General features: G+C 37.2%; 1 protein-coding gene across 2 annotated transcripts in view; it reads right to left on the reverse strand.

Annotated features, from left to right (window-relative positions):
• Window positions 1-20,889, reverse strand: part of CCDC60 (coiled-coil domain containing 60) — a 59,181-nt gene that overhangs the window by 9,939 nt on the left and 28,353 nt on the right. The window contains exons 4-8 of one of the 2 annotated variants that reach the window (XM_084538962.1): window positions 10,257-10,433; window positions 5,194-5,316; window positions 4,116-4,220; window positions 2,433-2,523; window positions 334-559 (exon numbers count right to left, since the gene is read on the reverse strand). In XM_084538962.1, coding sequence (XP_084395088.1) covers window positions 334-559; window positions 2,433-2,523; window positions 4,116-4,220; window positions 5,194-5,316; window positions 10,257-10,433 — 722 coding nt within the window. The remainder of the gene's footprint in view (window positions 1-333; window positions 560-2,432; window positions 2,524-4,115; window positions 4,221-5,193; window positions 5,317-10,256; window positions 10,434-20,889) is intronic. The other variant, XM_084538963.1, reaches the window with a different exon arrangement.

The following is a 20,889-nucleotide window of genomic DNA, read 5'->3' on the forward strand; positions in this document are numbered from 1 at the left end:
TAAACAGACATGTATTTAGTGGATCAGTTGTTTAAACCACAGAACAGTTTTACTGTTTTTACCTCCTGTTGAATATTACAGATGTGGATGAGTGTCTGATCATAAAACTGCTACAACTGACTATTAATTAAAACTCTTACTTAATATTCACATGGGACTACACTGTCTTTAAACCAATTTGCTAACAGTGAGGGTGCAAGGAACTCTGTACAAGTCTCCCTAAGTCTGAAGAGAAATACACTTGTACATCTAGCAGTGTCTTTGAACTAAGGACTCCCTAGTAATGCTGAAAACAAATCTATTTGATATTAGCAGTCAAGAAAAGAAACTTACGGGGAAAAAGACGATGTTGTTCCTTAGTTTGCACTGACTCACTCATAACATCAGACAAAGCTCCATTCGTGTTGACATTGTCTTCAGAGTAAAGCACAAGGGAATTTACACTACCCTGAGGGGTTTGACCATAAAAAGACTGACTACTAAGCTGAGAGATGACTGGAGTAAATATCTTGTTTGTCTTCCTGAAAAGTGGACAGTGTCGTGCTTTCCGCATGTATTTCTGTACAAAGAAAAAAGAATAGAAAGGATTTTCAATACCAAATGTTAACAGCAAAGTTTGTTTCAAAATTCTGTTGCAAATTTGACAAGAAACACATTTCCATAACTAATCAGAGCAGTAGGTTTTTCTAGCCTTCCTGTAACTTCAAAGATTTTTCTTCAGTGACTTCAACAAAGCAGTGATTTCTTGGATCATACCTCCTTCAATTTGTTACTTTTCTTTGACATTCCTCTGCTGAAGTAACACTGAAGCAGTGGAGAAGGTTGGTAATAGAGCAACTTTCTCATGTCCATGGAGGAATAGGTCAAAATGGTTTGATAAATGTTTGGGTCTCCTCCCTACACCCACTAACCTGGCAAATAAGTTTCCTGTGTCAGGAATGTGGATGTGAAAGCAGATTGAATTCTACAGGTTTATTAATCAAAACACCATGCATTATAAAGCAAGTACCCCTGGAGAAACACAGTAATTCCACTACAAGTTTCATACCAAATATGAAAAGCAGTGTTCAAGTCATAATTAGTGTAAGTGACAGAGAGGAAATTATCATTAAGTCAGGAAAGTTATTTCAGAAAAATAATCCCAGCAATATAGATGCTAAAAGACACACAAAGGTTGACACACACTTTGTTTTCCTCTGCTCATGTTCATTTGGACCTGACTTTAGAGAATAGATAAGACTATATGGAAAAGTCAGAAAGACCTCTATTTAGAAACACCCCTGTTAATTCCGTGACTTGCTGACTTTGCTAACAGCAAAAAGAATATTTGCATAAAAACACTTTTTTTTTTTTTTGGTCTTTTAGAAGTTTCACAACTCTCGCTGCTTATTCCCCAACAGCAATCTTCATCTTCCATTAAATCATTTTTGTTATTATGTCAGGAGGGTACAAGCTGCAAGTGCTGACAAATAACAAGAGCAAACAGCTTGCATGTAACAACAGCCCATACTTCTAAGAGTGCCTCACCTGGGGCTTTAAAAGCCTTTTACTAAACTTCTTTAAATTTGCCTTACAGGGGGCAAAGCAAGGAACTAAAATCTTAGGCAAACTGCTGAATATCAAAATGTAAGATATGCTAGAGTGGAAAATATCAGAATCCACTTGTTCCGTATTGAGCTCTTCTAGTTATGCTCCTAAGCCAAACTCATTCCCACTTTATTTCCTTCCATTCACTTTAGCAGTTTCAAAAACCAAAACAAAATAAAACAAAAGTCTTGCTGTGGTTTCAGAAAGATGGACTATCATAGCAAAACAGTTACCAAGTGTTTTAGATCATTTGTAGTGTTTATAATGATGTTTGCCTTACCAGATTACCATCCTCTAGGATAATAATTTTATTTATCTTTTAAAAGGCTTTCATCTGAATTGCTTTTCTCCTTTCCTCGGCTTTGCTTTGAATGTACCAAGCGAATCTTGCTTTCTTCAAATAGAAATTTAGTTTGAATTTGTTTCAAATTGAGCTGTATATTCTGAGTAAAAAGGCAACCAAACATATCGTGACTAGAACTTATTGGAACAAGGTTTTCCAGGACACTGGTCTGAAATCCCCAGGTGCCCAACTCATAAAGAAAAGGGGGCAAATGCAAGCCAAAGGCTACATAAATTTTAACAAAGTTTTTAATTCTTCCCACATCGGTGATTATCTCTAAGGCCAAGCCACAGTTTCAATCTGCAGAATAACTACATGTTGCTTTTGCTATTACTTAGCATCACACTGTTATTCATCAAAACCCAGAGAGACAAACAATCTGCATTCAGAGGATCCAGAGTATAAAATGTGGTATCAGGAAGTTCAATTAGGCAACAACAACAAAAAAAAAAGCTTGAAAAGTTAGATTAATTCCTAAGGAAGAAATTACCAATGAAGTTACCTTTGTATTTGTAACAAAGAGCTCCCACATGAATGCTACTAACTTTTCCTCTTCCATTTCTTTCACTGTTTTTTTACAGCCACCAGGGTCCCTGAGTGAAAATGATTTAATCAGTTTCTCATCTCAAGAGTCTTTGTTTTATTACAACTTCTTTTAAGAAATGTAGTAAACATACAAGCTGTGATTACACTACAGTCACAAGTGCAGATGAACCTAAATACAGCAAAGTCATTTTTGCAAGATATCACGCTTGTACTGGGTCAGATTTTGCTCTCAACTTCCTCTGTGCAAGTACTGAAGAATCTTATCCAGTATAGCCAGATTTCATGGATAGAAATGACAGGAGGTTCATACAAGTTTGATTTTTCAAAGCTGTTAGCAGAGCGAGGACCTGTACTAGTCCAAAAGCTTAAATGTTACATCGTGTTGACAAAGGAAAATGTGAAAGCCGCAGCATTTGCAGCTGTGGTATAACAACAGGTCACTTCTGAGGTTGGCTCATTTATCATTCGGTCCCGATCTAATCAGTCAAAGGTTTTACAAAGCAGATTAGTGTTCTAAGCTTGCTTCCTTTGCCACATCTGAAAATCTTTTTGTGTGGACAGACAGTATGTGATCTAAATGCAAGCCTGATTTTTCATGGTTACTGCAACATGAAGTACGTGGGTATGCATATCAGTTCAAATAACTTTGAGGAAGAGGAGTGGTGGTTACAGACTGCAACAGAAAACAGAAAGTATACAAAAGACGATACTACTTCTGAACCTGGAAATGAATCCAGAGTCTTTATGCTCTGCTGTCAGCCTGTATTTGTGAGATTTATTGACAAACTGTTCCTCTTATCCCAGTCTATTGGTCGTTCCTCATATGTAAGGGGTTGAAAAACCCATCTATGATACATGCTGGACTGGACTGATTCTCCTGTCTAATTTATCAGGCTAATTCTACATAATGCTACTCTGACACTCTTGTTATATATAAATGCAGTTTGTCTTGACTGAGAATATACAGAGAAAACAGAAGAGCTCTGCCCTGTAAATCAAGCATTGACTGTTCAATGTTTTACCAAACACACACAAATAATTTAAAACAGAGTCAATGTTGTTATATTTATTAACTAAAAATGCTGAGAATTTAAATTATTATTTACTTTTAACAGCACAAAAATTCAGAAGCAACACAATGCAGTTTTGTTAGAAGTACCATCACCATTGTAACATAATTGATAGAATAAAAGCAGCCACTAAATATCACCTAATAGCTGGCTTTGTTCTGTAATTATAACATTCCTGGAATTCCTGTTGTGTTCAATGAGATAACCCTCTAAAGAAGGCTCCAGGAATATGCATACACATTAATACATGTATTTAATTTTCATAATTATTAACAAAAGAAAGAAGGAAAGAAAACATAACTAAATTTGGTTGGGTCAACTCAGTATTTTCTGCTAGTTCTGTAACTTACAATAATAGAGGACCATGCTGTGCTATTAATTTGACTGTACAACTCCCTGCTGACTGCATGGGGGCAATGTCAATGCAAAATTTGTTTATGCTGCATGGCATGGAATTAATAACATTTCACTCAAATATTTATTACTTGAAATAAGAGAAACAACAAGGTATAAAGGACAAAAGATTCCAAAATCCTAACTCCAAAGACTACCATGCATTATGAACGTACATTGGATTCCAGCAGGTTAATATGGAATGCATCGAATTGTTGGATTCAAGGGTCAAAGCTTCCAAAAGCCAGTGTATGGCACACAGCTGCCGGAAAAGATGTTCGCTATAAAGTGGAGAAACAAATGTGTTATGCTACAGTTAGGAAAATATAGTTCAACTGGCAACATGTTGCCAAGTAGATAGCCTAGCAATAAAAGCTCTTGTTGATAAAAGGCATTTCTGTAACAAATTGTTTATTGTCCCAGTGAATTCCAGACACCTCTTGAGGTTTTTGCAATGTTGATGCATATTATTTGGTGGGAAATGTTCCAACAGACTTGCCTTTGTGATGTACTTAGTACTTTCATACCTATGAGGGTTCCAGGATTTATGACCTCATGATTTGGATTCTTATGTATCTTTTTGGGTGTTTTTTTTGGATTCTACAGTAGCTTCTAAGGCTTTGCATCTGAGAAGAGGCAATGTGTTAGTTCAAAATGCCAGGCTGATCTTTTTCTGAACTAAGATTATCTTTAGCATTCTAACCTAGTCCACAGGCAAGTGTGAATATATAAAGGTACTTTTGGTGAGCAACAGGTTAATAAACAAAATAGCGTACATGATATGTGTACTGTCTTTTCCCTGTCTTTCCTAGGCCTACCTTTTTTTTTTTTTTTTTTTTTTTAAACTAGGCAAATTAAATATTAACTTTTACAGCCTTTCCTTAAGATAAGCCTTATCTCAAAAGTTATACCATATATGCAAATAAGTCAGAATTTTCTGAATCAAAATCTGGAGGGCAAACAATGTATGTTTGTTCACATGCACCCACACAGGGTTTTCAGTAACTTATTAGGATTCAAACATTTACAATTGAAATTTAACAGTCGCTGAAGACTGATTATTTTGACTTATCTTCATGAAATTCTCAGGAATCACAGAATGGTAGAATGGTTTAGGCTGGAAGGGACCTTAAAGATCACCTGATCTTGTCCACCAGTTAAAAAGATGCATATGCATTATGGGGTCTGTTTTGCTGTGAATCCCCCTGGTGTCCTCCCAAGGAAAGCATGAAATAAATCTGCCTTCAAATATACCTTTTTGCTTCAGGGGGTCTTGGAATCAGGACACTGGTATAAGCAGGAGTGAAAGACCTTAAGGTCATCTTTTTTTTCTTCTTCCCTGACTTCTTCAAGTGGTTGCTTTCTGTTAGAGAACAGCTATAGGAAAGAACAGAATAGAGTTAAAAAAAGGAGTATGTGAAATGAAGACAGAACCAATAAAATCATTTACAGTGTTCACATCACCACACCACATTCCCACTCTCCTCCTCACATTAAAAAAAAAACAAAACACTATTTCTCTAAATCTGGAATTACTGCATATATTAAAAATATTGCAAATCAGATGTTTACCAGGATGTATAATTATTCATAGTATGCTTATGATAACTGCTTATTCCAGTGATCTACCTGTTCAGACCACACCTGACTATGGAGCTATTCTGCACTACGACATGGATGCATGGATGGCTAAAACGTCAAGTCAAAGTGTGGGCCCAGTATGACACAGACAAGTCCAAACCTTTTATAGAACACGACATGACAACTCCCTAGCAATAAGGTACACATTTCACTGAGCTGTCTGCCAAATAGAAAGATATTTATTTTCCTTACATTCAAGACTCTTTACTTTTTAAACCTTAAACAATTCAAAAATTGCCTTTAACCTAAGAACAAAGATTGTTGCTGGTAACTCTGACAGAATGAAATTGTCTTATAGGAGCATACAATCTGTCTGCAGACACTTTCTAAAGGGCTCTGGAAAAGCAGAATTTGCTCCTGCTAGTTTAATGATACGCTTCAATCTTTGCCATTTTTTACTTCCAAGGCCCAAATGTAGCCACAAATGTGAACTGTAACAAAGACATACTAGATAACCAGAAAGATTGTTTGTTTTCCACAGGAAACAGAAAGGAATGAACAGAGAATCTCACACAACAATCACAAGAACTTAAAAATCACAGAAAGCAATCACGTAAAGTTAGTGAGCACAGCAGGCAGAGCTGAACATGACCTTTTCTACAGACCTTTTTGTCTCTAAAGAATGAACAAATCACTTGTCAGTAAATAGGCATATGCCATAACCTGTTTTTCAAAATATATTCCTCTGGGATGCTGAATCAGGTCCTCATGTCAAAAGCACCAGCTCATAGTTCAAAGGCAGCAGAAGTATATGGAAACCTCATATACCTTTCCAAAGCAGAGAGAGCATGATTATGGACTTAGTGGAGATAGAATATAGCATCTTTTCAGAAATACAACACTTTTTGCTCACATCATGTCAAGATCACAATATGAAAAATAAGAAAAAATGCCTACAATCAACACATACTCCAAGTCTGTATCACCTAAGCCAAGACAAGTGAAGGAGGCTTTTAAAACTGACAGTACATAGAGCTGTGTAAAGTGACTATGTGTGGCAGAGGAGGACTTAATGAAGACAAGAATAAATAGAACAACCTTCCAATGGTTCATCACTGCATTAAAAATTAGTGTGATAGTCAAAGAAGCCAAAAAGAAAAGAGCAATAAGAGTGAAGCATGTCAGATATATCTGCGATAGTTTGCTTTCTCCTTCAGTGCAATTTAGAAGAGTGACTGAATGGCACAGCTCCTACGAAAGACAGGAGATCCACAGAGAAAATATAACATGAAATACTATAAGCTGGATAATAAATTAGTATAAAACTGAAATGATATTGGCCTTAAACAGGTGAGAGGTTAACTGAGAACTGGGTGGAGCTTCAAACTTAAAGTTACATGCAAATTTCTTTAGCACAGACTTCCTAGATGGATGAACAATTGTGGATTAACATTTCCTTCCTCAAACTAAGGAAGCTGACACCCTCAGACTTCTTACTGCCTACTACAAACTAGTAAATAATTGGAACAAGGGCTGGGGAGCGTGTCCCCCAAGCATTCAATTGCTACACATTTTCTAAAGCAGCAACTGTGAATAGTACATACAATACTGGCAGGGGCATTTCAGCTCTATGTTCAGGGACCTTTTCTTTTACAGAGATCAGTGCAGCTCTACAGCCAACTAAGAAACGAATGAACACATTTATTATTTAGTCTAACAAAGATATCTAAGAACCATAAAAATTGGCAGGTATTCCTTCTGTCCCAAAAGAAATGTCTTAAACAAAACCTCATTAAGCATCTTCTTCATTCAGATAACCTTACCTAAATTTGTACTTATTAGAGATAACCAGAGCACATGAATTCCACATACTTTGTTGTTCGGAACAACATGCCTGTTTTATGCTTCTTCAAATCACTCTAACTTCTTTGTAGTTCTAATGAATAACAGAATACTGGTACATACAGTGGGACTATTGTATAGGCGTTTAAGTCCTCGATGGAATCCCTATTCCTACTGGGTGGCACTTTGCTTCTACTTTGTCATGTGTTATGAAAAGAAACTTACCAAGTCTGAAGCACTGATATATTTAAAACTGTTGATAACAGACTTAAATGCTACAATTTACGTAACAGCAATAAAGAAGTCCCAGCAGAGACTTAGTATTTGCTCTTTTCTTGTAGAGGAAAAGAGGAAGGGGGAGAAAGAAAATGCCTAGACCCGTCACTGTGTCACACCTTCAGTGAAATTTGAGCATATAAACCCATGCCAATAGTTTCATCTCTTGAGAAAGACTGAAGCCAGACGTCATCTGTTAAAAAGGCATTTTGTGCTCCTCCAGCAGTTTAACACTGCTTCAGACTTACTTATTCCATGAAGTTCCTCATCTTTAAAGTCAGCACTGTGAAAGCTGGGAGTGAAGAAAGTTTCCACAACAGATAATGATCTGTATTTTGTATCTAGACTTTTTTTTTTCTTTTAAACTGCCTACCACTGCAGACAAATATGTGTAAAACATCACACAACTGGAGCTAACACCACATGGGTAAATCACATGGGACAGTCTGAATGAACAAAGGCACACCTGACAACACCATGCATTCTTCTTTCACTTGTTTCAGTGTGTCCTCCTGTGCCATTCAACACATCCTGGAATTGAGAAAATTCTCCATAACCCCCCCCCTGGATTTTGACATTTGATCACATTCTAATGACTTCCAAGTAGAAATGTTGGCAGATTTTAGAAAGCTTTACTCTAAAAATGAAATTAAACTCTCAATTAACATGTTAACATTTTGCTAGTGTAGAGTTTGGGGTCTTTTTTTTTTTTTTTTTTTTTTTTTTAGCTATTTTTACAACTGACAAAGAGCCTAGTACAGGTATAAGATTAAAGTGGCTTTGTCAGTATTCACCCACAAGCCTGGAAGTAACTGCACTAGAAGGTTTTTTTGTTTTGTTTTTACTGCTAGAAGAAGCCATTTCTACATAAAGATAAAATTATCTGTATGGCTATACCTTCATAAAGGAAAGAGGAATGTTGAATCTTTTTAGGTCAGCCCTGCTATATCTAAACAGAAGCAAATAAATGCCTTCAATGATCTGAATCATCACAATAATAAAGGCAATGATATTTTTCATACGTGCAATTTTTTTTTTCCCGTGCAATAAATGGGGGATTAGCTGAGTTTTAGGTGACAGAACGGTTACATACAAAAACGAATAATGAGCACTGAGTTTACAAAAGGCTTTCTGGGAGGTTAATTCAAGAATTTATTTTTATTAAATAGTCCTGTTTACCTAAAACGTTTATGTGGCCTTCATTATCCTGGGATCACAGTGCTTCACAGAGCCATTTAAAAACATGGTCGTAGGTGACTTGGTTAAGGTAAGAAGAACGTTTTAGATTATGCAGATAGAGGCAAAACTTCCAAAATACTTTAACCTCTATACCCTATACCTTTTCTCCTTCTGTAACACCATTTATTTTTCAGTAACATGCTATTATTTTCTCATCTTTTCTAGCTATTCAGCTAGAGACCATTTAGAACACTGTGTATTAAACGTGACTCTAGTAAATATAATACTTTTCTGCTTGAAAACTCTCAGCCTGTCTATGCTACTTATCTGTGTTTTTTTGTGTGTTTGGTTGGTTATTTGGACTGGGTTTCAAACTAACAGGAAAAAAAATCTTGTTTTTTAATAACGGTTATAAATTGTCAACTCACTTTGTGACTAGGGTCTGACTGCATCTTGGATGATTCTGGAGACTGAATTCTCCAAGTTGAGAGTCAGCTCATGAAAGAAAGGTGAATGATAGGAACCCAGTACCTAGGTTGGACATAAGCCACAGCAAACTGTTGAGGAAAGCATAGTTAACTACAGTCCTAACTCATGATGGCAACATTGTGCTGTGACTTCCTGGGAAATCTTTTACAGAAGTCAGGCATACTGGCATTACAATGCCGTATTGATTTTCAGAACAAACTCCAAATCCATTTTGATCATCAGATTAGCCTCTGCCTCTCATTAGTCTTTTTATCTTCAGATAAAACTGTAGTTGGAAGCACTGGGAACATAGAGCCAGCCATGGAAAACTGTTAGACATGAATGAGCTTTTGATGCAATAAGGCTCCCAAAGGTCTGTAACCTCTAGAATAACCATTCTGTCCTGCTGAGCAAGTATTTAATTATCTCACCACCTAGTGAGGATTGAGAGATGGAAGACAAGTAGAACAACATAACAAGCATTAGAGGTGCACTGAATAGATCAGACTGAGGCAAAAGATTGAAACCTATCTAATGGAGAGAATACCAGAGGAAGGTGGTAATAGGTCTGAACTAGCCAAGAAACACATTCTGCAAGCCAAGCCACTTATTCTGCATGCAATTCTTTATTATTCTTAGTTCTGTGGTCCTATTTTGGGGACAAAAGCATGCCAAATTCTCACCAGACCTCCTCTTCTCCTCAGAGAATCAGTTCTAAGTTGGCTATGAAACCTTTCCCTAGTTCAAAAGACTTTCCACCTTCTAAACTTACCCCTTTTTAACAGTGCCTCAAACAGTTTTGTTCCGTGCTTGTTAAGTTCAGATGTATTCACACAGATTTTTAAGCATTTTTTCTTTTAGTTCACACAAGTAGTAATCTGGCTCAATACCAAGTAATGACAGAAACCAGAGATTGTTACTTTTTAAAATCACTGACCTTGGATGACCAAAAGCCCTCTGAGTTGACTTACGTGCTTGTTTCTTCCTCTGACTCTTCTGGATCCGAGAAACGTGTGGGTGGCTGGAAATCAGTTTCCCATCTTGTGCCCTGAGCCTGCTGTTTGTTCAGTGTGTTCTTCCTCTCCAGTGATTCTTGATGAAGTATATGGAAATATGCTCCACCTTGCTTCACAGCACTGACATGATGCCTGCCAAAAATCATCATAATTTGGCCAGTGTACTAAAGACATATTAGAAAATTAATTTCTATGCAGCCCACCAACTGCACTTTTAACAGATTTCACATTCTTCTACATTCAACATCAGTATTTCTTTCTGCAATATGAGAGAGGACAACAATTCCCTAATGTGAACTGGGAGATCTTTCCATTACCTCTTTCAGCACAGGTTAACTATTCAATGTTGGAGGTTAACTACTGAACTCAGGACACCACTGTGTCCACTACTTAATTTAAAAACTACCTGACTCATTCTAATTTACAGCAGCCAATTGACCAGTGGGCCCCTCACTGTCTTAATTCAGTTGTCAGCAGCTGACAGGCAGTACCCTGAAGCTACCTGTTAGCTGTTAAATTCCACTTGCTGTCAGAAGGCTGAATTGTTAGTCAAAGGGAAGCTGCCAGAGAAGGCAGTGAGCGAGCCGAAGACGACAGGACGGGTGTTACTGCAAGAGAAGGAAATGAAGAAACCATAATGCACTCCCTGGAGGATGATAACAGAGACAAAAAAAGAAAAGATGAGCTGGGGAGGAAAAGGTGTATGGCACACCACCACTTATTAACACGTTACCTAGAATGGAGCAGATGATCTAAGTCAGACAAGAGCATGCTATTCAAGCATAGGATGGGGCCCTTTAAATTAAGGCATTGCTGACTTTGGAATTAAGTGTCATCAGCTGGTATTGATTCTTTCAAAAATAATCTAGTCTTGAAAGCTGGGTCTTGTTTTTTTACTTAGAAGTAATACCCCTCCTTTTATTACCAGAGATGCATTAAAGCACCTGAAGATCATATAGGGTACACATTTCAGGCACCAAATTAACTAATTCTCAAGTGGAACCATTTACTCCCTCCTTGCTTCCCTTGATGAAAAACCAGTTGCACAATTTAATGGTTTTGGGACTGGGTTTTGTAAACTTTAAGTCCAACAATCATAAATGCAAGTCTGAACACCTTTCATTTGCAGAAAGATGGCAACCCATCTGCCAGATATTTCTATGCTAAAAAATAAAATAAAATGAGACAATAAATGTCCCTGACAAGAAATACTGCATGCTTTAGAAAAACATGAGGACTTCAGAGCTTTGTCAGACTGGATTGTCTTTTTTCTTCCATAAGAACCTAGTATTTTGTATAACAGACACCTCTCGGAATACTAGAAAATGTTTAGTAACTGCAGACTCCGGCTTTCTGATCTTTTCCAGTAGTTCTCAAGCTCTCTCTTTTCTCCCAGCCATCAAGATACTTGTATGTTAAAATATTTTTTTCCCCTCCATAGTGCTTGTTCTATATTATTGCACACAGTAATTCATATAAGTATTCCCCCTTTAAGATCAAAACCACTGCTGTACCTGTGCATTATAATACCACAAATAGGGAACAATAAAGTTATTTGATAAATCAAAGATATCTGGTAAAGATACATAAACTAGAAAGGATTTGTTTGTTTCTTTTTACATTAACAGCCATAACCAGTACTACTGGAGAAAGATGTATAAGTGGCAAAGTGCATTCATTACAATTTTTTAACGCTTATCTAATATAGAAGACTTCAATATATGTATGCCAAAATCAATGATCACTCTCATATACCAATAGGAACAAGAAAAGTTGCACATGCTTGTGAATGAACATTGAGTCTGTGACTTCCTTGAAGTCTCAGGTATCACAAAATTAGCTCCAGTCTCTAAATAAAGCCCTCTCATAACTCCATAGGATTATTTCTGGCATATTCGTGAATTACTCTGAAGGTTCATGGACTCTTTTTAGGAAAACATTAAAATAAACCCAAGCTTAAAATATAGAGGTGGCAAGAGTACTTTTCTGCACTGAAGATTTATAGTGTATTGCTGAAACAGGACATCATATATTTCTGCATTTTTAATTCTGGCATCAGGATACCCTGTTTGTACAATAACTTCATAAATTTATCTATGTTGTCTATTTGACAAGTAGGTGAGAATCATTCATTAAAATACAATCAAGATAAAATTTGGCATCCATTTATTAAAGTAACTGAGTATCAGTCAACTGTAGTCACAACACAGATTTTCAACTGTTTCAGATAAAAGGACGTCTTATTTTTTAAGTTAATATCTTTGTCAGTATGAAAACTAAAGGAGTTTCCTGAGCAGTGATAATGTACCATCAAATACTTCATTTTTTCAACAGGAAGTTATTATAGATAAGCATCAATGACATGCACAAAGGAATGGCCCAGTAGTGTACTACACAGAAAGAAAAGTTGTTACAAGTTTGGTACGATTACATACTTACTAAGTTTTCTTCAATTTACTTTTTAGGGAATAAAGGTGATCAGCTAATTGTAATACAAAGCCATTAAAGTATCAGGGAGTTGAACTTCTACTGCTGATATGTGATTCTTGGTACCTTTCTTTGAGCAAGAAATGACTCGCAAAAATAAAAGGATATCACATATTTATCTTAATCATAATTTAGGTGCTAGACTAACATTAAGAAGCTATAATAATAATACCAGAAACCTTGCCATTAGGGTAAAGACAAGCTAGACATTTTCCAGGTTTTTTACATTGTTTAAATATATTTTATTTAAGTGCACTGCTCATCTTCACTAAATTCAAAGGAATCATACTAAGGATTTATTTGTTCCAGAAAATCAAGATTTACCGTTAACAACCACCGCACATTTACCTTGCATAAAAACAAGTTCTGTGGGAGGTGATTTACTAAATGAATGACATATACTCCTGAACACATGATGCCAAGCTCTCACTCAGATCAGCTGGTGTAACCCCAGCCTGAACAGACCTGCTAGAAAGAAGGGCAGAAGGTTGCATTACCATAAGGCTGCTCATCTGTTAAGCAGCTATATTCAGTGCAGCAGGTGGTGTTACTGGGGACACCTGAGTCTCATTAATTCTTCCTGCTAGTCTTCCCCTATCCCATTCCCCGAGGTGCAAAGAAAGAGCAGTCTCTATGTACCTGCTTGATTCTTCCTCTCTCTAAGGCCTCACATTATAATCATGGTAAATAAAAATTGAGTTGTGAGCTTTAAGGAAAATAACTATTTATCTATCATACAATTACTACATATGCATCATTTCTCTGATCGTGGAAATTGTTAGTCTCTGTTTCATAAAACAGCTTATATTATTTTCTTATCTTAATGGTTACAGCCTTCATATCAATAAAACTAATGACAGAACATCTCCTGCTCCAGACACTGTACAGTAGGCATTTAGCCTCTTCCAGAGGCTTATAGCCAATTGCAAATATAAATAAAACCAATGTGGCATTACTCTAAAAGCCACTGAAAGCACATGCTTTCTAAATGCCATTTCCTTTCATTTCATAAAAGCATTTCAATTTGCAACTGCAACAACTCCCTGCAAACCCAGTAAAAGCTTCTCTCCTTGGGCACAAGACCAGATTCTGCTGAGGGTGTTGCAAGGTGAATGGCAGCTGGGAACTGCCAAACTTGTAGCAGTTGTGACAAATTCACTAAGAGCTAAGGCTTCTCAAGTGAAAACCAAGTGCAATTTCATGCACACTGCCACTTAAAAGCATGCTGAGTGAATAATTTCTATTGCAGAAGTAATACAACCCATATCTATACGAAAAAGCACAGGAAGCAGTAACTTGGAAACTACAGTAAAGACAGCTAAATAGTATGAAGCATTCTGAATGTTACAGACTAAACCAATGAATTAAAAAACAGCACAAGTCTTCTTAATGAAAACTTTGAATTATCTGCAGCCATGCCATCAAAAGCTGTGATCCTATCAAAACCCTCAAATGAGGCTGATGAGCGGCTAGATCCTGAAGAATTCAAAGAAATATCCACAGAAGGAAGTGGTGAGGGCAGTTCATGTGTATTAAACACTTCATGTGTATTAAACTTAAAATCTAGGCCTTAGCCTAGGCAGCACTGTGGTAGTGGACAGTCTGTCTTTTTGAACTTAAAACAAGATGGAAGTTCTGATTACTTGAAGTCATTAAGAATCCCATAGCAATCTCTGCAGGTGCTCAAGTGTTAACACCTGCATTCTCATCAGGTTTCAGCTGATTAAATGTTACTGTCCTGACAGCTGTTTCAGTTGGAATAGGACACTTTTTTGTTTTAATCATTCCAGTTCCTGAAAATACTATGTGGTGTGTATGTGCAATAACACATCAGTCTTCATTTGAGCAGTTGCTGCATCCTAATAGCTGAAGCAATTCTAATATGTCCTCTAACTGTCTGACAAGGTGCTGTAAAGCTTAAATAGTATTTGTAAAACAGCAGGAAGTGCAGAGATAAAAGAAAATCCTTATGACACAGTACTGTTCTCATTTACAAAGCACGCAGAACAACAGGAGAGTAAACTCCACATTTGTTGTAAACTGTCAACACTGATACAAATTCACACCAGTGGAGAACCTGTTCCATTCTCAGTATATACTGGAGCTGCTGACTATTCCACTCAATTCTTTAGTGCCCATATGTTCAGTATGGTAATGCATATGTATCTACGCCTGTATGTCCCTAAGTTATTTATTTAGAGTGCTTTACACATTTGGGATCTCAAAGTAAGACAGTCTCATTGAAAATGAGAATTAGTGCACTCTTCACTTAAGGTATACTTGGAGAGTTATTAAAAAGTGCTTGCATGACCTCCCTTCTTAAATTACCAAAAGCCACAAGTGGTGAACCTGCTCTTGAGCTCTGTACACATGGCGTTTAGGTCACGTCCTGAAGTCTCAGCACATGGGCAGAAAACGCTTGCAAGTATTCACAATTAATATATAGGTACTAATGTAAATTAAGAATTCTGGTTTGGTAGTGTTTATAGCCAAATTACAGAGATGCAACAATATATATAAGGCAACAGAGAAACAGGAACACAATGCTTACTACCCTACTTAATGGCTGAGTAATCACACAGTAAGAAACTAATAGGTAAATATTAATACATATTATCTTCTTAAATTCAGTAAAAAAAAAAACAAAACACAACAGATTATAATTACATTAAGATCTATTAAATGTAGATACTCAGACATCCACAGAAACTCAGACATCCGTTATCATTTACCATACTGAACCATTAACCATTCTGGCAAGGAACTAAAGTGGTACCATACCAACATCTGTCCTGGACAGTTCAAGGTATGGATGCAATCTGGAATACCCAGATTATTTCAGATGTAGATTTCTGTTTTATTCTCCTGAAGATGAGTACAATACTCAAACATATTTGTTAAAAAAAAAAACATACACCAAAAAAAGAAAAAAACAAGCTCTGCACAAAAGTGATGATGCATATTTTCAAATGAAAAGCTGACTATGAAGTCATGAAACAAAATAAAACATGAATAAATTTGTGGTATGTTCACAGACTGCAAGAAGAAATAAAGACCTTCTAGTGAAAACAACGTAACACTATTATAAAAGATGTGACCAGGTGAATATATTAATATATTATCATACATTTAAAGATAATTTGGAGTGTTATTTAATTAACTACAAAGACATTAAATAAAATGAAAATGCTGCTTCCCCTGTGAAGTGAGGAGAGGTTCTCTAATGTGGAAGAACACAAACATGTTTGGCTACCTGGAGGTACAAAATAATATACAAAAGACCTTATTTTTACATGTAAATGTGTTCTGAACCTAGAAAGAATGAAGGGTAGCAATTTCACTTTTAAGAAGCCCCAGAACGCAAGAACATGCAACTACCACTTCTGGAAGTATATACAGGTCCTTCTCCAGTTGCACTGTGCTGTAAAATCTATTCTTGCCGATTTTGGTAATGGAAAAGTTGCATGCAGGATGCAGGTATGTTTAGGTTTCTAGCCCCTGGTTTCTCTGGAAAAGTACATAAACTAAGGTCGGGAGGGGGGGGGAAGTAATTACAGAGCAGCACAGATAAGATAGTTTTGTACTGATGAAGGGAAGAAAAAATTATCAATTTTGAGGCTTTGCTTCAAATTCTTCTCCCAAAGCTTTGGGGAAATGATTACTTAAACTTCAGAAGGAAAAAAAAAAAAAAAGTCATCTGAAGATTTTTAGGCTTACTTTTTTTTTCCCTGAAAGTACAAAAACAACTTTAAGTTCACGTTTCACATAAAAACACACTTCGTAAGTGGAACTCCAATGAGGTCCCGACCCTCTTAGAAATACGGTTAGTTCAGGATATTCACATGAAAGTAGAATCTACTCCTCACAATCTAGCATTTTACCTTACCACACAAAGGTATACACAGAACAATGACATTTACTACTAAGTAGTGGAAAACCCATTTTAAGTGGTAGCTTTGTTCAAACATTCAGTCATAATGTGTCATTTTTTGTCACAATACAAGGAATTAGACTGTCATGTTTAGGTAGTAAAATCTAATACGCAATGAACTATTTCCACTTACACATTTTCAAATAATAAACATACTTTTGCATGAGAAGAAAAGAGATTGAGACTCAAATGAACAGCCTGGAAAGACAGAAATGTTGATGGGCATAGCAGTCTTTCCAGTGATTGATGATAGAGATGATGATTCATACATCCATACACTTAAATGGATGTCTTTGGCCATGACTGCTGTCTAATTAATGTGAGCCATCACTCATGTAAAGAAAATTTTTGCTTCTGGAAAAAAAAAATGCTGCAGACTGCCAGCAGTGACAGTGCTAGAAACATGCCAATTAGAGTGATTTCTGCCAAGCAGCAAAAGGGCACACAACACTGGTTTCCAAGCAACTGACATTAGGAAGTATTAAGTACACTGGAAACTAATATTGGCAGATAGACATTGCACCTTCTCAGTTAGTTCTGCCTGACTTTTTTGGTTTGTAACCACGGTCTCCTCTCCACTCTCACACGCTCCACTGAATCATTTAGTAAACCACGCACATTAATGAATGCCAATATATCAGAATCTCCACTGAAGTTTTCTTTGCCTGTATATATTAAAACAGGGTTGGTATAGATCCACAGGTAAGGACAGTCAAGATTCATTACCAAAATTCCAAACCCAACTCATGTCTTGCCTTTTAAAGTCTTCCCATAGTAGCTACCTTTTCAATCACAAAACTCAAGTGGCTTTGTATTAAAAAGTATCCTTCAAAGACAGCTAGTTACAAAGCCACTAGCAGGAAGAGAAGTAGCCGAAACAGCTCTTAGGGTATGTCAGTCTAATTGCTGTTGCGGGCATAAAGAATGCATTAGTAGAGCCTGAGCTTTCAGCAGACTGACTTTTAGAGATCTGCCTTCAGGAAACTTGAACCATTTTAAAGAAACATACAGTTTAGAATTTAAAACATAAAAATCAGCCACTGGAATACTGCAAAATTGCCAACAGTTTGACATTTAGTTTTATTTAACTAACACTACTGGAACAGAGGCAGGGGAGCCAATTTTCTCCAAACTATAGGAAATGCAGTACATCTACAGAGGCTTGGCACATCCATTTTGCAAATAAAGGCTTGAATGGCTCACAAAATGGCATGAACTCCTTCCCTTTGGGCTTGTAGCTCAAAGCTGTCGATTCCTAGGCATCACTGACTAAGGATGACCACAACGTGTCATTTTTACATGGGCACTTATGCTTAGATAAGTCACCATGTGAGCAGTTCTTGTAATTTTATGTTGACAGAGATAAGGTCCATTTTCTTCTTTTTTTTTTTTTTTTTTTTCTGATACTACATATAACCACAAGCTATCTTACTGGTATAGCTGGAAGCCATAGAAAACACCTGCAATTTGTGATAATTGAAGTGCTTCAGTTTAAAGAAAATAGACACACTTAACGAAGTAAACACGATTTTTCATCTCCTATTTTTCTTGCCAAAAGTGAATGAGAGTGCCCTGGCAAAGCAGTCACATCACCTCTGCTTCCTTTCCCATGTAGTTTGTTAGACTATGTTAGACTAAATCTAAAAAATACATCTGCTTTTCAAGATGTAGCTCTGTTTCATGAGAAGTAACTATTTAGTCTAAACTCATTTAATTTCCTCTACAATGCATATATTCCTCCCAAGTTGAAGGCAGACTTTAAGTTAACATAGGATCAGAATCATCCTTCAATACGTCTATTTCTATCCAATGGCAAAAGTAGTCTAGGGGGACTGGGCTTCTAATTCAGAAAGCTCAGGTAAATGTCTAATTCTAGATGAAACAAATTCAGCCCCATGCCTACAGTCAGGTATTTAAACTGTGCAAATCCACCAGTACAATGACCTTCTAACAGGCTACTCCATCACTGTGCACCTCAGTGCATATCCTCAGCCTTGCCACAGAGCGGAACTGGGACGTATTAATCAGTTCGTGCAGGGAAGAGGAACACAAGGACAGCAGTCTGGCAGCCTGCACCATTTGTAGAGCTTAGGTGAAGAGAGACTTTCAAAAACATTATCCCTCTTCTCACCTTTCTTGGCATCAAAAAAAAATAATCTGTATTTCTACCTCTTTTGGGGGGTCAGTGAAAATAATTACCAATTTTGCCTGGCAATCCATTTATCAGAAGGACTTAACTGAGGCAGAAACACAAAAAACAAGAAAACATTTGTCTCCTTAATGGAATTGAGATGTTTCCTTTGTAACACATTCTGTTTGGTTTTGCTTCCAGTTGCTCTCACGTTTTGTGCCTCTTTTTTACATAAAGATAATATTTTCAACTAGTCTCATTTTAAGCAATATATATATTTTTAAGCTCTATTTTTTTGTGGTGATGTTTAATAACAAGTATTTCCAGCACACTTGCATGGTCTTTCTGGCTGAGTTAGCTCACAGAAGTGATTTATGGCTACCTGCTTTTATTTTGTGTTAACAACCACAAGCCTCCAATGATTTGGTAATCTTTTTTGCTGTGTAAGTGTTCCTACATCTTGCTACAATTTATGATTAGTTACAAAGACCTCTACTTTCTTGGTTCTCATACAATCCTCATGCAGCTGTGGATGACTTAACATTATTTCTGGATCACATTTACAGATGTGATTGCAACAAAGCAATAAAAAAAAAAAAAGTATCTCCTTCAAAGCTGAATGTCATTTCAAAGTGGCTGTACTTATTCAGTTTTTCTTGTCTTAGTAAAAAATAGCAATAGAATATTTCCTCTTCTAGAAATGAAAATATAATCATTAGAGCAAAGCTAAAGATATTTCAACATCTTATCAGTGACAGACTGCAACTGAGTGCACCCTCAGCAAATGTGCAGATGACACCAAGCTGAGCGGTGCAGTGAATACACCAGAAGGAAGGGATGCCATCCAAATGGACCCGGACAGTCTGGAGAAGTGGGCCCATGAGAACCTAATGAGGGTCAGCAAGTCCAAGTGCAAGGTGCTGCACCTGGGTTGGGGTAATCCCAGACACGAGTACAGACTGGGAGAAGAACTCATGGAGAGCAGCCCTGCTGAAAAGGACTTGAGGGTTCTGGGAGACAAAAAGCTCAACATGAGCCAGAGTGTGCTGGCAGCTCAGAACAACTGCATCTTGGGCTGCATCAACAGAGGAGTGGGCAGCAGGTCATGGGAGGGGATTGTCCCCCACTGCTCTGCCCTCCCAAGGCCCCACCTGGAGTGCTGTGTCCAGGGCTGGGGCCCCTAGCACAAGAAGGATGTGGACCTTATAGAGCAGGTCGAGAGGAGGTCTACAAAGGTGACCACAGGGGTAAAACACCTCTCCTATGAGAGAGAGCTGGACGTTCAGTCTGGAGAAGAGAATGCTCCCAGTACTTAAAGGGGGCTTATAAAAAAGATGGAGAGTGACTTTTTACACAGGCAGATAGTGGTAAGACAAGGGGAACAGTTTTAAACTAAAAGACATCAGATGTAGATCATATGTTAGGAGGAAATTCTTTACTGAGGGCAGTGAGGTGCTCAACAGGTTGCCTAGAGAAGCTGCAGATGCCCCCTTCCTGGAGGTGTTCATGGGTAGCCTGGCCTAGTGTCACAAATAAAGGTGTCATCTTTTCTGCCATACTGTACTCCACCCACTGAATCAATGAGAAATTCTGAGCCAAGTAACTCAGGACTTCTTTGTCTACATGTGCAACCTCCACTGGAACTAAGACGCACTGATCCCCGAAGAAGAATTACCATTATCTACAGATTTCCCAAACAGATCTTTTTATGCTACAAAAAGACATGCAATTCCTTCCTATATTTTAACTTGTAGTTTAGTTAAAATGGTAACCTGCCAGCTCTCTGATACCTCCCTAAAGTGATTTGGTACACCTCATTAGCCGGAAGGCACTGGTAAGACTTTCTGCTTAGAATAGACTGATACTTATGAAAGATGACAGCCTGAACAACCTCTGCATTGCCATCACCCTCTTGTATATTATCATGAAGATCATCTTATACTTAAAGAGAATATTACTAAGAGGAGGTATGAGTTCATAATTATATGGTTTATCTGCACTTCATGTTTTTTAATGTTTAAAGTGGAATATTAAAGCGT

This window comes from Aythya ferina, assembly GCF_964211825.1.
Source record: "Aythya ferina genome assembly, chromosome: 17".
In the NCBI taxonomy this organism is placed as follows: domain Eukaryota; kingdom Metazoa; phylum Chordata; class Aves; order Anseriformes; family Anatidae; genus Aythya; species Aythya ferina.